Source organism: Paramisgurnus dabryanus, chromosome 23 (assembly GCF_030506205.2).
Source record: "Paramisgurnus dabryanus chromosome 23, PD_genome_1.1, whole genome shotgun sequence".
Classification (NCBI taxonomy): Eukaryota; Metazoa; Chordata; class Actinopteri; order Cypriniformes; family Cobitidae; genus Paramisgurnus; species Paramisgurnus dabryanus.
The window spans coordinates 15,589,602-15,606,129 of record NC_133359.1 but is presented as its reverse complement, the minus strand read 5'-3'; the positions used below and the strand labels follow the sequence as shown (position 1 = coordinate 15,606,129).

The 16,528-nt window shown below is 37.6% G+C and overlaps 2 protein-coding genes across 2 annotated transcripts; one reads left to right on the top strand and one right to left on the bottom strand.

Annotated features, from left to right (window-relative positions):
• Window positions 1-1,148: 1,148 nt before the first annotated feature.
• On the top strand, window positions 1,149-7,181 carry LOC135781796 (olfactomedin-4-like). Its single transcript, XM_065292358.2, has 5 exons — window positions 1,149-1,250; window positions 1,479-1,601; window positions 1,740-1,958; window positions 3,633-3,789; window positions 3,881-7,181. Exons 1-5 carry the CDS (start codon window positions 1,194-1,196, stop codon window positions 4,708-4,710), a joined length of 1,386 nt encoding a protein of 461 aa, XP_065148430.1. The 5' UTR covers window positions 1,149-1,193; the 3' UTR covers window positions 4,711-7,181.
• A 1,671-nt stretch (window positions 7,182-8,852) lies between these two features.
• On the bottom strand, window positions 8,853-15,926 carry LOC135781797 (olfactomedin-4-like). Its single transcript, XM_065292359.2, has 5 exons — window positions 15,656-15,926; window positions 15,299-15,457; window positions 13,354-13,566; window positions 12,944-13,076; window positions 8,853-9,949 (listed from the first exon to the last, which is right to left on the bottom strand). The coding sequence occupies exons 1-5, from the start codon at window positions 15,686-15,688 to the stop codon at window positions 9,141-9,143; spliced, it is 1,347 nt and encodes a 448-aa protein (XP_065148431.1). The 5' UTR covers window positions 15,689-15,926; the 3' UTR covers window positions 8,853-9,140.
• Window positions 15,927-16,528: the final 602 nt, after the last annotated feature.

The window sequence follows — 16,528 nt, the reverse complement described above, 5'->3', positions numbered from 1 at the left end:
TTAAAGTTTTTTTTACCTTAAAGATTCTGATACTGTCAGACAATGAAAACAGAAGATCCCAGTGCAGGTAACAGAAATGTTTATTTAAATAATAATGAGTGCAAAATGACAATAGCACGTCTGGGCTAAAAGCCACACCAAGGCAGACGGCTGGGAGCGGGGAGCACACACAGGCACTGGGGCGAAGAACCACACACGTTCGGGCTCCGGCCAGACAACGAACGGTGGGAGAGAGTATATAAGGCCGATCACCTCACGCAGGGAGAGTAGTAGTCAACCCAGCTGCTGGCACACGAGACAGGTGGTAGAGAGGAATCCTGCAACGGGCAGAGAGAGAGAGGCGGTCAGAGTCTTCAGCAGAGTCCGTGCTGGACAGCGCACAGGGGCTGTCCGAGTCTTATGCAGAATTACGCGCCGGAGCGCACTGCGGCTGGACAGCACAAGATGGAGACAGGCGCTCGGAGAATCCACGGGCAGAGTGTTCACAGCGGCTAGAAGGGAGACACGCCACTCAGGAGAGACTGACAGCGGGCGGGGAATCTAAAGGGGTAAAGTCAGCAGAGAGCACGGAGAGTAATCCAAAATCAAAAAAAGGAGACAGATACTATGGCACGACAGGACAGGACTAGAACTAGACAAGCTAGCGGGCAGGAACATACAAAACGAACTTGCAAGGAACAAACACACACACAGGGATTAAATACTAAACCGATAGGGCATCAAATGAATATCAGGTGAGGGACGCAGGTGAAGGAAATGACACTGATGACACCCGTGACAGAGCCGCGCACGTGTGAAACTGTCAACACAAAAACATGAACAGAGAACCAAAAACATAGCGGTCACTGAACCAAAGTCACGACAGATACTGGATTTTTATTAAGTTGAAAAGCATTATAAAAATATAACGCCAATTCAGTTCAGCATTCAGTTAAACAAAAAGTGAGAAAGATGGAAAAAAAGATGGAAGTTAAACATTAAGCAACCCCTGTTACAAAAACAGATATCAGATCATCTTACATGTTGTACCAAAAGATAAAAAGTCACTTCTTTATTTTATCAGTTATTTCACCATTATTTCTCAAGTATATTTCTCAACCGACAAATGTTTTTTTTTCTAAGTTGTTTTTCCATTTAAAAACAGCTTTTCAGATAAAAGTTGTATTTGCTCCTGAGGTTACAGAGTCCCAACCATGAGTCTGTCTAATGTGTTCATTTTGATGATCGTCATTCCTCAAATTCTTGTTCAGGTAAGAAAGATACAAAGTCCAGTTTATTGGATTTGTTTCATTTTCATGTAATGTTTTATCCTTTTTTATTTTAATGTTTTTTTCCAAATTCCCTCAAGACATAAACTAAATGTGTAATAGCATAAACTGTTTGTATCATGGATTTAACAACATAGATTCAACCCAATATGTCTTTGTTTTTCATTCGTTTGTTTGATTATTTATTGTCCTGTGATGTGATCAACCCAGTCGGTGAGAGGAAAGGACTGTGTGTGCGATCTAAAAAACACTGATCCTGCTTTCCCTAAAAGCAAATTTAAGAGAGTAGAGACCATCGCCTTACAATGCACTGCGACCATCACTTCAGAAAAGGTACACAAAGTACATTACGAATCTTTTGAATTAAATATTTATATTGATAATCTTGTCATTGTCCCTTAAAGATGTAATTTTTGTCGTAGTGTTCAATTTCTAAGTCGCATTGAATAAAAGCAAGAAATGTTTTTGTAGATGTTAGAGAATGACAGACGACTTCTGGGTCTACAACAACGTATCAAGCAGCTAGAGGACTACGTGGGGATACTGGAAAAAGAGGATGATAAAAATTTGTACGGGGCCGTGTCTCTCCGGATCATTGAGCTGGAGTATGCCGAGATTCGAAATCTCCTGGACAAATTTAACAAAACCACCTTCAACTCTCAGCATCTCAATGTACAGACTGTAGCAGACGTAAGGAGATTTTAAACAATAATAATGGTTTAATATTTTTCTTTCTAACAATTACCAGACTTTATCAACAATGTAACAAGTGACACCATGCACAGAAGCGAAGCTACATTAAGGGAGCTGAGATAATGGCATTTTTGTTAAAGGAATAGACCATTTTCTTAAAAGAAAAATCCAGATAATTTACTCACCACCATGTCATCCAAAATGTTGATGTCTTTCTTTGTTCAGTCGAGAAGAAATTATGTTTTTTGAGGAAAACATTGCATGATTTTTCTCATTTTAATGGACTTTAATGGACACCAACACTTAACACTTAACTCAACACGTAATAGAGTTTCAAAAAACTCTAAACGATCCCAAACGAGGCATAAGGGTCTTATCTAGCAAAACGATTTTCATTTTTGACAAAAAAAATAACAAATATACACTTTTAAACCACAATTTCTCGTCTAGATCCGGTCGAGCGTGACTTAACGTAAATGCTTAGTGATGTAGGGAGGTCACGTGTTACATATATAAAACGCACATTTGCGGACCATTGTAAACAATAAACTGACACAAAGACATTAATTAGTATCAGTTGACATACAACAACGTAGGAACGGTCCCCTTTCTCCACACTTGTAAACACTGGGGCGGAGTTTCGCGTTCGTCCACTGTGACCTCTTGATGTCATGACGTATTGCGTGGGGTCACGCTGACGCTTTCAGTACTGGATCTAGACGAGAAATTGTGGTTTAAAAGTGTATATTTGTTATTTTTCTTGTCAAAAATGACAATCGTTTCGCTAGATAAGACCCTTATGCCTCGTTTGGGATCGTTTAGAGTCTCGTTTGAAACTCTGTTGAAAAAAACTGTTACGTGTTGAGTTAGGTGTTAAGTGGTGGTGTCCATTAAAATGAGAAAAATCCTGCAATGTTTTCCTCAAAAAAACATAATTTCTTCTGGACTGAACAAAGAAAGACATCAACATTTTGGATGACATGGTGGTGAGTAAATTATCTGGATTTTTCTTTTAAGAAAATTGACTATTCCTTTAAGGACCTTTGTTAGGGATCAGAGCCAGAACGATGATCAATACATACACAGAGGTAATGATTGGGTTTGGATAATAGCGAAATTATGGATTGCCATAAAAACTAGTCAAATCATAAATTTTTACAGTACTGCAAGTTTAACGTGCTATGCCTATGCCAGTTTGAAACAGGCGGCAAAGGCGTCAAGAGCATAGGAGCATAACGAGAGGGGGCCCCACTAAGGGGGATGCAGACATGCGGTTGCATTACGTATTATTAACATTACAATTTCGGATTGTTTGAAATGATCATCGCTCAGGCAATTGCCTGCCTTGCATTAGATGCCTAGATTACATACAAAGTCAATGTAAAGATGTTAATAGATGCAAACTCATGCGGGAGTGTCTTGCGCAAGTTAAAATATTCAACTCATGCTAAAAATTAAGTTAAATCCCATGAGTAATCTAGAGCGAGGAACGTGATGCTTCGCCTTTGGTGTTTACGCAGCATTAAGACAAGTCTAATGGGGCATACCCACAAATGTGAATACAGTGAATTGCACAAGCAGATTACATACAAATTCAATGCACAGATGCAAATAGATGCATCTGTGCACTGCGCCCAATTGAGTAATGCTTTGTACTTTTTCCTCCAATAGCTTCAGGACATGAAGGACACGATGGCAGAGCTGGAGAGTTTTGACAGCATGCAGGTGATGAAGAAAGAACGTCAGAACCGCAGTTTGAAAAAGGACCTTGAGAAGTGCAAAGAAGACAAAGCTCCACCACCAGCCCCAACACTTCCCCCGGTTAAGGGTAAAACACAAATAGTCCGTTCCTTCGTGCTTTTTGGATTTTGTATTATTAGCCAAATGTGAAATGTTCTTTGTTTTACATTTCTTTATAGGTCGATGTGGTCTGGGTCAGATTGTCAGTGTGAAAGGACCTAAAACTTATTCCCTCACGGTATATTCAACCTCTTACACCTATGGCGCTTGGGGCAAGGATGCGAACCCTGCTCCAGGAGATGAGAATAAATACTGGCTGATGGTGCTGTATACTAGTAATATATATGGCAACTTTATCCGCCAGTACAATAGCTTGAGCACTATGTTATTAGGCATTGGACATACCGATGTATATATTGCAAGCTCTAATCCCACAACTAACACAGTTCAGGGGCCAAACATGGTGATGTATAGAAATGCGCTCTACTATAACTGTTATTACTCATATTCCGTCTGTCGGTTTAATATGACGGCAGCCACTGTTAGTAACGTGGCACTGCCAAAAGATACAGGTTACGAGAACAAGTTTCCGTTCGGACATCTCGGAGCAGAATACAGCTATACAGATTTGGATTTTGTCACAGATGAATTTGGCGTGTACGTTATATATGCAACGACAAGCAATTTCGGGAATATAGTCATCAGTAAAGTTGAGACCAGCACTCCGCCCGTTCTGGGCCAAACTTGGTCAACTTCACTGTTCAAAAAAACTGTCACAAATACTTTCATGGTGTGCGGTGTGCTGTACGCCACCAGGTTTATAGACAATGACAAAGAGGAGATCTTTTATTCATTTGACACCAAAACCAACACAGAGCGCTACGATTTGAAAATTTATATCAAAAAGATGCAAGCCAATATTAAATATCTCAACTACGACCCCAGAGATCATTTGCTGTACGTGTACAGTGATGCCTACATTCTAACATATGAGATCGTGTTTAACTAATTTAAACTGGATTATGGCTACATCCCACTTATACAACCTTATACGCTTTGGAAAGAGCAGATGTTTTATTTTTTGTGCTTTTAAGCTAATACTCTGGAAAATTTAAAGGAATTATCTACCCAAAAATGAAAATTGTCATAATTTACTTACTCTCATGCCACCCCAAATAGATTTAACTTCCTTTCAGGGATAGCATGAGGGTAAATAAATTAAGAGACCATTTTCATTTTGGGGCATAGCCCCATTTTGGGTGATTTATCCATTTAAGGCAGATTTTTACCCAAAAAGTAAAATATAATTTTAGGATAAATTATTTAGCTTGACGCTAACACAGTATGAAATTGTATCCCAATACTAGCAGTATACTTTTTTACTACATATCTAAAAGTATGTACTTTACCATCCACAGAATGTACATTTGGCTTTGAGTAGAAATATGTGATTGGTATGCAGCCTTATAATTTTGAAGTTTTTACTTTTGTCTTTTTAATGCTTAGCTTTGTTTTGTAAGCTTAAGCAATCTACTGATGGAATGGGAATTTTGTGCCTTGAAATAAATCACAGCATGTCTAGTGTTGGATTATCACTGCTGGCAAATACATTACATGCAGATAGCGTTGCAAAGGGGTGGACAATTTCCATGGGAAAAAACGTATTCTCTGGAATTTTAGAAATATTCCAAATTTGAAACTTAACGGGAATTTATGGAATATACGGACATTTGTGGGAATTTATGGGAATTATTAGGAAATTTATATAAACTATATCATATGCAATCATAAATAAATATTTAGTTTGGTCATAACCAGACATGGATGCAAGATAATACCAATTTTTAAAATGACGTCTTGACTGATTAGTGCTGACTGAGCTTTATGTATCACCTTGAGGCAATTAATTTAGGCTATCGTGGTGCTTCACACAGTAATATACACATACAACTTTTAATGCATCAGAAGATACTATAGAATAGTATCTAATATATAGTATATCCTCTATAAAATCAGCTATGTCTGGTTTTTGTTCTCAAGGGTTTTTTACCCTCCTAGGATTTTTTCTCATCCTGATTAAAAAAGCCAGGAGGGTTTTTCTCCTAGTAGGTTTTTTCAACCCCTGGGGAGTCAGCCGAAATTGGCCTAACTTAGCACCCTCCTCTATACGTTACATTATTACTACGCTTGCTCATACAGTTTAATCTTTGCCACTGTTTTCTGCTGCTTATGTTTTTTTCCTGCATCTATTAATATAAAGCTGCTTTGAAACATTTGAAACAATTGTGAAAAGCGCTATATAAGCGCTATGAAATTATAAGAATTTGTCTTGAATCAAGTTATTTCCTAAACAAAACAGTCAGTGGCTTCAGATTTATAGCCAAAATTAATGTCTGTAGGGAGAAGGATTTGTACAATATTTGCTTTGAATGCCCCCTACAGGTTAGATGAAACCATTCAAATATGAGCTGTATTGACAAGATGGACAAAACACAAAACTTTAAGGGTATTCATTGGACAAAATAATTTGACAAAAAGGCAAACCACAGCATATTAGGGAATCTGTGTTTTATATGAATATACAAAAAAATGTCATATTATTGTAATATCTTAACATTTTACAATAATATGACAACATATTAATAACATTTTATCTGTTATTAATATTTGTTGATCCTCTTTGTGGTAATATTTTGTTGTCAGTGTCCTGCACTCTCAGAAAAAAGGTACATGAAGGTACAAAAGTTGACACTTTTTAAAAGTATACTTATAGGACCTTTTAAAAGGTACCGTTCCAGTAACAAAAAGGTACAACTTTTTAAACTTGTTTTTTAAGAGTGTAAGATGTGTCTTTGTAAGGTTTGCAAATGTGTTGTGCACTCAAAAAATGGATGGGTTATTTTTTACCCATGTTGGGTAAATATTGAACAAAACACATGCTGGGTTAAAAATTAACCCAATGTTGAGTTGTTGTTATGCAACCATGGGTTAAAATAACCCAGCAGTTGGGTTAAAACAACCCAGCATTTGGTCAATTTTAACCCATCGTTGTGTTCTGTCTAATATTTACCCAGCATGGGTGTGTGTATTTTCCAAGCCTCCTTAACCCGTTCCCCGCCAGTGTTTTAAAAAAAAATTGCCTCCAAGTTTCCTTCCTGAAAATTTAATAAATAAATAAACATACAATATAGAAAATAAAAAGAACAGACCATCTGCTTTCAAACAAACAAACTTTCAAAAACTCCAATTCCAAAAAATGGAAAAAAGTTTCATTCTACCTTCATTTGTTCTCTTTTTATCACCTCTACAATATGGGTGGGTTTCTTCAAAAATACCAACATTTTTGTAAAGGACTTTGCTTAGAGATCAGATTCAGAACGATTGTCAAAACATAAACAGGGTTATCAATATTTTTGAATCAATTGAGGCCTACATTTTTTATAAGCTGGGTTAGAGCACCACCTAGTGGATAATAGCGGAAATATAGATGACAGTAAAACCTCATCAAGGAAGCGTCACTGGCAGGAAAAGAGTTAAATTCTTCTCAAAGCTGAGCTTACGGTTATACTCCAAACACACCAATGCAACATGTATGCACAATTTTGAAAGGAACACGCCGATTTTTGGATTTTAATTTATTCATCATATCCCCCAGAGTTAGATGAGTCCATACATACCTTTTCATCTCAGTGCGTGCTGTAACTCTGTCTGACACACCCACCGCTAGCCTAGCTTAGCACAAAGACTAGAAGTAAATGACTCCAGCTAGCATACTAATCCCAATAAGTGACAAAATAACGCCAACATTTTCCTATTTATATGTTGTGATTTGTATATTCACATATAGCACTGCTACTTGGGTGGAGTGATTAGCCCAACGCTTGCACAAACTCTCTGCTCCTCACCACGGGACTTCTCTTCCCGCCCAAGAAGCAGTGCTTCGCCTTCTGAGAATATAGTTCCCTGTATGTGGTTAAAAGATGGCTGTGTCTCATATGACCTTGTTATTAAACACTGTGACTATACAAATCACAACATATAAATAGGAAAATGTTGGCGTATTTTGTCACTTATCGGGATTAGTATGCTAGCTGGAGCCATTTACTTCAAGTCTTTGTGCTAAGCTAGGCTAGCAGTGGGTGTGTCAGATGAAAAGGGTGTGTATGAACTTCTCTAACCCTGGGGGATACGGTGAATAAGGTAAAGTCTCAAAAAGTCGGCGTGTTCCTTTAATGCATACTGTATTTGATAAAAAGACAAAGATGTCAATTGTGAAAGCTTTTGGACTCGCTATTTGTACGTCCAGTATTACACTTTGGGAGTAGTTTCATCAAATTATTCACATTCAATTTTACAACAACTTTCCTATCATGATTTTAGAAATGTTACAGTTGGACATTAATGTGCAATTGTTAAAAGTTTGTGTTGTGTTTTTTTAGTAAAACTTACACAACACAAATGCTAAAATGGGACACCAATACCATATAAAAACTCTTTGATGTATTACATATCTAAACAATATTTCAAATGAATAATAATCATAAATGTTGACTAGATTTCGTTTCCTGCCTGTGTGTTTATGTTGAATTCTTTTATTAAATAAATGTTTGTCTTTGCTAAACTTCTATCTCATGTCTTTATGTTTATAGAGTTGCCTGGTGCGATTTTAAGCCAAAAGTCTCCGTGAATGTGACGTAATTTCCGGTAAGAGAACATTGATGTCCTGTTGTTGTTTTCTGATATTCAGTTTTTTTGTGCATTGTGGGATTTCTATGGGAGCTAAATTTTCTTTACCTTAAAACATTTTAAAGTAGGCCTTAAACTGGTTGACTCGAGTCGTGACTATTGATTGTTTATATGACTTTTGTGTATGACTCTTTTGCTGCATTAGATTTTTGTTGTATAATCTAATTAGCTTTACAAGTCATTTCAATGAACTATTTTATTACAATTACAACTCATTTTTATAAGCAATTCAACACTGTTCAGAATTAAAATAATAGCTAAAATTCGATTATACTTAAAGATTGTAAGGAAGCAAAATATTAGAGAACTAATTGGGATGCACCCCATGTATTTTCATGTTTAGTTAAGGTTCCACTAAAATAAAATAAAAAACCACCAACACTTCATAAGCACGTTTATTTGGAAGATTTGGTCATCTTATTAACAAACATTGTAAAAGTGTAATCTTCACATAACAATATAAAACCATACTTATTATTGCTGACTATATGAAGGACAGATCGTATTTCAGTCCCAACCCAAACATCAAATGACTCTGGGCCAGATCCACAACGGAGCTGCTGATTTCGGCACAGATCCGGCCCAGAGTCATCTGCTGTCTGGGAATATAAAAAATAATCGCATCAAGTGTAATTTGACTTTCAATTAAACAGTTGGGCAATGTATCTATCTTATCTATCTGCTTATCTCACCTTAAAAGACCGTGTCATATGCTAAAAGATAAGCATCGTTATACAGGTAAAGTTTCCGGTCAACTGGGTTAAAATGCAGATTGGCTACACCCTCTGCAACTTTCTCAAAAGGTATAGAAAGAGTGTTTATCGCCTGACCAGTGACCGTATCAAAGGCATAAAATACCTCTTCTCGATAAGCATTAACATAACGTGTAGCATACAAGACACCGCACACCATAAACGTGTTAGTGACAGATCTCTTAAACAAATGTGTTTTCCAGGTATGCGTGATATTGAGCTCAACCGGGTCCAATCGGCTCACAACGATATTGCCGTGGTTCTCCTCCGTGGCGTATATCACCCATACAGCGCCTTGATCCGCTTCCAGATCAAAGTCTGTCCAATCACGACAGCTGTAGTAGCAGTATGGAAATGTGTTTTTGAAACCAGCACCAACGATAGGCTTTCGCTTGGTTACTTTTGTTAGAATATTGTAACTGCAAATCTCAGCTTTGTTGTAGCATTGGTAAAACACAGTGTTATCGTACAATATAGTGCCTGAACCCTGGACGGCATTAGCGTGACTGTAAGACGATGCAATGTATTCATCTTTGTAGTTCTTGCTGGCCATGAAATCTTCATATGATTTGTAAATTCTGATTGTGTTGCCGCGTTTGTTTCCACTGACCAGGCTGTGCTCCCAGTAGATTTGCTCGTTCAGTTTGGCATCTCGGCCCCAAGCACCAGAGATGTACGACTTATCTAATGAGTTGAGCTTTGTGACACTTGGAGAACTTATGCTGGTCATGATACGCTGATGACAAGAACCTACAAGTGGAGTAGATTTATGGATTTAGATTAATACAGGACTAGGCTTTAGTTATATTAGGACATTAAAGCAGTTTTTACAAACATAGCTTACAAAGAACATTACTTTTGTGCATCTTGAGACCAAAAAAAATGGCACTGACATACTATATGTTAAGATATGTCAGGGCAAGATGTTTTTTAATTAAAGGGGACATTTCACAAGACAGGTAGTACATAATGTGAAGTTTTAGCTCAAAATATCATATAGACAATTTTATTATAGCATGTTAAAATTGCCACTTTGTAGGTGTGAGCAAAAATGTGCTGTGTCCTTTAACATGCAAATGAGCTGATCTTTGCACTATATGGGAGTGGCATGGTTGGATAGTGCAGATTAAGAGGCGGTATTATCCCCTTCTGACATCACAAGGGGAGCCAAATTTCAATTACCTATTTTTTTGCATGCTTGCAGAGAATGGTTTACCAAAACTAAAGGGGGTCGCACACCGGCCGCGTAGGAAGTTGCTCAAATCCCTGTCACGCCACAGAGTGCCACTCACATAGTTAAATAACACATTAAATAACATCATATTTGTCCCAAATCATTAACGACTAACATTGGCTGCTAACATATATTTTGCATTTTGAAGTAGACACTATCTGACTAAGCTCGCGCTATTTAATGTGCACTTCCGGTTTACGATACCTCCGAGTTGTCCTAGACGCAACTCGGCGTTGAGCTGCGCGTCCGGTGTGCAACCCCCTTAAGTTGCCGAGTTGTTCTAATTCACATTTTCTAGGTTGATAAAAGCACTGGGGACCCATTTATAGCACTTAAATATATTTTGAATATTTTCAACTTGGGCAAAGACGCATTTGAGGTGAAAAGCGAGTGTTTTTGCGCAAACGCACAGCCCATATCGTGTAATTCGCATCGCCCCACGCGAGGACGCGTCTGATTGCGTCTTTGCATTGACTTTATATGTAATCTACTCACGCAAATCGTTGAACTCGCGTCGGGTGTAAACCCACAATTATGCTACGCACACACCAAACGCAGGGCATTGCGTTACTCGCTCTAGATTACTCGCTGGATTTAACCTTGTGTCATGCGAATTTTTTGCCTCATTTGAATATTTTCAACTTGGGCAAAGACACATTTGAGGCGAATAGCGCATGTTTTCGTGCAAACACGCAGCCCATATCGTTTAATTCGCATCGCCCCACGCGAGGAAACGTCTAAATGCGTCTTTGCATTGACTTTGTATGTAATCTACTCGCGTAAATCGATGAACTCGCGTCTGGTGTAAACCCACAGTAAAGGGCGATTTATAGTCGTGCGTAGGTTCTACGCCGTAGCTATCCGTAGCCTGTGCGTAGCTGACGCGCACCTCACAAAAATTTTAATCACATCATTTAAGTCACATCTACGCGGACCACAAGCGCTGTGATTGGTCCACCAGAACCCCTCCCGTCAGGTAAAAAAACTGCGTCATAGGTATTTCCGTTTGTGACGGTGAAAACAAAGATGAGCCAAGTTGAGGAGTGATTTAACTCAAACTGGATCAAAAGTCACTGTTTATTTACTTCCATCATTTCTGGTCTTCTCAAATTATACACAACAAGTTGCTGTTTCTTCTTCGTTTGTGGGTTAACTTGCCAAGCTTCTTCTTCTCTGACGGTCGCGCTGCTACTGTGGTTACACGTGTGGATACTGCATACCAGCGGTTTCTGGGTGTGTTTGCACGTTGACGCGGAGGACGACGCAAAAGTATAAAAGAAAACCGACGCGGAACCTACGCCGTAGGACCTACGCACGACTATAACGAGCCCTTTACTCGTTCTAGATTACTTGTGGGATTTTACTTTGTGTCATGCGGATTTTTCGCTCGAGTTGAATATTTTCAACTTGGGTGAAGACGCGTTTGAGGGGAATAGCGTGTGTTTTCGCGCAAACACGCAGCCAATATTGTGTAATTCGCATCGCCCCACGCGAGGACGCGTCTGATTGCGTCTTTGCATTGACTTTGTATGTAATTTACTCGTGCACATCATTGAACTCACGTCTGGTGTAAACCCACAGTAAAGGGCGATTTATAGTCATGTGTAGGTTCTACGCCGTAGCTACTAGGTTCGTAGGTTCTATCCGTAGCCTGTGAGTAGCTCTGCGTAGCCTGACACGCACCTCACAAAAAATTTAACAGCGCGTCACATCTACGCGGACCGCAAGCGCTGTGATTGGTCCACCAGAACCCCTCCCATCAGGTAAAAAAAACTGCGTCATAGGTATTTCCGTTTGTGACGGTGAAAACAAAGATGAGCCAAGTTGAGGAGTGATTTAACTCAAACTGCAACAAAAGTCACTGTTTATTTACTTCCATCATTGCTGGTCTTCTCAAATCATACTCAACAAGTTGCTGTTTCTTCTTCGTTTGTGGGTTAACTTGCCAAGCTTCTTCTTCTCTGACGGTCGCACTGCTACTGTGGTTACACGCGTGGATACTGCCTACAAGCGGTTTCTGGGTGTGTTTGCACGTTGACACGGAGGATGACGCAAAAGTATAAATGAAAACCGACGCGGAACCTACGTCGTCGCTGCTACGCCGTAGGACCTACGCACGACTATAACGAGCCCTTTACTCGTTCTAGATTACTTGCGGGATTTAACTTTGTGTCCTGCAAATTTTTCGCTCGAGTTGAATATTTTCAACTTGGGTGAAGACGCGTTTGAGGGGAATAGCGTGTGTTTTCGCGCAAACGCGCAGCCAATATCGTGTAATTTGCATCGCCCCACGCGAAGACGCGTCTGATTGCGTCTTTGCATTGACTTTGTATGTAATTTACTCGTGCAAATCATTGAACTCGCGTCTGGTGTAAACCCACAGTAAGGCAGCTTATACATGCATTTTAGTTTGGGACTAGGATAAACTCTGTCCCATAAGGTTTATGTCTATCATATTTCGTATAACATTTAATAATAACATTCACTCAGTGAGTCAGATAAGTACTTACTTCTGAAATCATCTGGTATGGTTTTGCACGTTTGTGCTCTGTTGTTAAGGTCACGTAATCTCATTTTCATGGTCTGGAGATTGAATATATTGTCGTTGTACATGCTCTCAATGTCACTCTTTGTTTTATCCAACTACAGTAAGAGGAATAAAAATGAACACCTGATGATTTCAATATTCAATATATATATTTTTATAAAATTCCCAACAAGCAATAGCCATCATTTCAACGTTTAGGTAACCTATAGATCCATTAAAGTCCGGCTATGAGTAATCCACTTCTAGCCGAAATAAACTTGAATTTGGTTACAACTATTTCACGAGATGCATGATATTCCATTATATAAGCAAAGTCACCAGTGATTATAAGGTGTCAGTAAAAAGCAAAAGAGCACGTGGAGAGAGGTTTACCTCTTTGAGAAGTTTGCGTGTGTCTTCGTTGGGATTTGTCTGATGTGCTTCAGTGGCGGTCTGATGGATCGCTTCAAGTTCCTGGCTTAGCTTTCGCAGTTGAAGGGCGTTGTACAGGCCATTGTTGTTGAGATAATCAAAGGGTTCCAACCGATCTGTGATGTTCTTAAGAGCAAATTCCATCTTTTGTAGCGCTACATTATTGGTCTTTATCTGTAAGTTACAGAGGAAAGAATTCACAGACACTTCTTAGGGCTTAAAAGTAAATGGTTCTTTCCTGTAATAAAAGTGAAGTGTTGCTTGAAGAACCATTTTTGGTTCCCCAAAGAACCATTCAGTCAAATGAAGTGTAAATGAAGAGCTCAGATGCGAAGCCGCTCATACCACCTGGATGCTGCTGTCATCCTTGGGATGTCGTTGCTGAACTTTTTTGACAGCGATCAGCCTTAAAATGTTTTGGTCCTGCTCGATTTTTGTTGACTTGGAGTACTTATTAAGTGTTTTTTTAAAGTGTATTTTAATGCAATTTTTACCATGTAATGGCATTTTTTATCTTATGTTTAGGTTCAGTAATTTCACTTTAATGGCAATGAAAAGGTTATTAGTCTATAATTGAATTGCATATTTTCACAAATCCCACTTTACAATGTAAACCTTGTACCTTTTCTGTCGCTGGAGTGGTACCCCGAGGTTCTGTTTTGTATCTTTACAGGTATACTAAACATAATACAACATTTAAACTTTTTGGGTACATTACTGTACCTTAAGGATCTATTGTGCAGTGGTGTAATGGTGCATTTATATGGATCGACAGCAGTTTTATTTCTAGGGATACAATGCAACTAATAAAATATCGATATGAGGTTTCTTTATTTTGACACTCTCCACGTCCTCATTGAAATAACCACTGCAGCATTGTTTGACTGCTAGATCTGAAGTTTTGTGACAGATCAAATGCTTAAGTTCAACAGCTTTATTTTTATATTCCTCAGTGATTGTCACTATTGCACATTTTGGCACAAAATACTGAAAGACAATGACTGTTGCCATCATAAGTTTGATTTTTAATAATTGTGTCGAAGAAGTGTTTGATGTATTTGCAAATACCGCATCACTGGCGGAGAAATTAATATCGCATCGTAAAGAACGGTCCGATTTACACCCCTATACTGTGTAAATGTACCACAACTGTTTTGTACCCCTAACATTTAATATAAAAAATTGTCTTTAGTACTTCTTATGATAGCTCAGCTGTGCAATTTTGAGAAAACATTTATTTCAATATACAAAAAATCAGACTAAAATATCAAACTGGTATTTAGTATTTATATACTTTAGAAATGTACACTATTATTAAGCAAAAAAAAACAATGTACTACACTGCACTTAAACTGTACCTAAACACCTAAAAATATATATTATTTGGGGGGAGCTGTACCTAAAACACATACAAATCTTAAACTTAAAATTTCCCACTTTAAGTTAAAAAGTGGAACATGCTTAAAAATTTTAGGTGCTACCAATTTAAGTAATTTTTAAAAAGTTGTTTACCTTAAATGTTTTACTTAAAGTGAAAAAAAAATTGGAAAGAAATATTTATTAGGTGCTACCAATGTAAGTATTTTTTAAAAGTGTTTTACCTTACATTTTTTACTTAAAGTCAAAGAAATGTAAGTTGGAAATTTTTTAGGTGCTCCCAATTTAAGTAATTTTTAAAAAGTTGTTTACCTTAAATGTTTTACTTAATGTGAGAAAATTAACGTTGGAAAAAATATTTTTAGGTGTTACTAATTGAAGGAATTTTTAAGTAGATCCAACTTACACTTTTTGCAGAGTAAAAAAATTTAGTTGCTGATATTTAAATGTTTTTTTTAGTACATACAAGTATATTTTATTTTTCTTTAAGTTTATACAGTATGTACATGTATTTAAGTATAGGTTTCACCTTTTTCTGTAAATTCTTCAAGTTTTCATCACAGATCTGGACTTGTGTTTCGACTTCCTCAAACCGTTTGGCAGGAAAAGCCCAGATAGAGCTGCTTAATTTACATACACAGGCATTGTTCTCCTCTACACCTTGAATCTTCTCAGCCTGAACAGTCGACTGAATACACACAGACACATTTACACAGACATAACACACTACAGTTTTTACAATGCTGCTGTTTATGAAATATTTTAATTTTTAAGGGTTTTTATCTGATCTAGAATAAATGAATTAAACAACCACTGCAATGTATCCAAATAAATAAATATTATTGTGCAGTATGCAATGTACAGTTGACATTGAAAATAAACTTACTATGACTGCGAGGAGCAACAGGTACGAGAGCATGATGGTCAAATGGTGCCAAAGACAATAAAGTCCTCCTTTAAACCCGCACACAAACAAATGTTGCAACCGTACTCATGCAAATACTGTCTCTGGTATTACAAAAGCAACATAACGAAATAATATTTAAAAAAAAACATTTCAAAACCTGCATGATTTCAGCATTTTGTTTTTATATTGAAATGATGATTAAGCAAACTCTTATCTAAACATGTCCATTTTCTCACAGATCTGAAGAAACTGTCCACAGAGATAAGAAAACAGAGACTTATTTCTTCATTTGTTGAGTTTTTCAAGTTCAACGTGGTTGGCTTACTCTGCTAGCTGGCCACATTAAAAGTTCAATCAAAAAAGAACCAAATGATAAATTACTGTAACAAAATATAAATAACATTTATCATTTTACAGTCATTCAAAATATTGAACAGTTTTACGGCTGAGGTAAAAAAAAATTGACTTGCATGAAGTATGTGAAACTACAGCGCCGCTCCAGTGTTTACAAATGTGGAGAAAGAGGACCGTTCCGACGTTGTTGTATGTGGAAAAATACTAATTAATGTCTTTGTGTCAGTTTATAGTTTAAAATGGTCTGCGAGTGTGTGAGTGTGTATCACATAAGGTGTGACCTTTCAACGTGATTACGCAATATGTAAGGTCACACTGGCATTTCACACTGCTAATGAAAGATGGGAATTTATGGTCTAAAAGTAAATTTTTTTATTTTTCTTGGCGAAAATTACAATCATTTTGCTGAATAAGACCCTTATGCCTTGGTTGGGATCGTTTATAGCCTTTTGAAGCTGCACTGAAACTGTAACTTTTAACTGCATTAAAACTCTAAAG

Bases quoted from the DNA above. Each gene is read 5' to 3' on its own strand.
- LOC135781796 (XM_065292358.2), top strand. From the start codon at position 1,194: ATGAGTCTGTCTAATGTGTTCATTTTGATGATCGTCATTCCTCAAATT. The intron at 1,959-3,632 runs GTAAGGAGATTT...TTCCTCCAATAG, and splicing joins ATGTACAGACTGTAGCAGAC to CTTCAGGACATGAAGGACAC. The intron at 3,790-3,880 runs GTAAAACACAAA...ATTTCTTTATAG, and splicing joins AACACTTCCCCCGGTTAAGG to GTCGATGTGGTCTGGGTCAG.
- LOC135781797 (XM_065292359.2), bottom strand. From the start codon at position 15,688: ATGCTCTCGTACCTGTTGCTCCTCGCAGTCATA. The intron at 15,458-15,655 runs GTAAGTTTATTT...GTGTGTATTCAG, and splicing joins TGTTGCTCCTCGCAGTCATA to TCGACTGTTCAGGCTGAGAA. The intron at 9,950-12,943 runs GTAAGTACTTAT...CTCCACTTGTAG, and splicing joins CATACCAGATGATTTCAGAA to GTTCTTGTCATCAGCGTATC.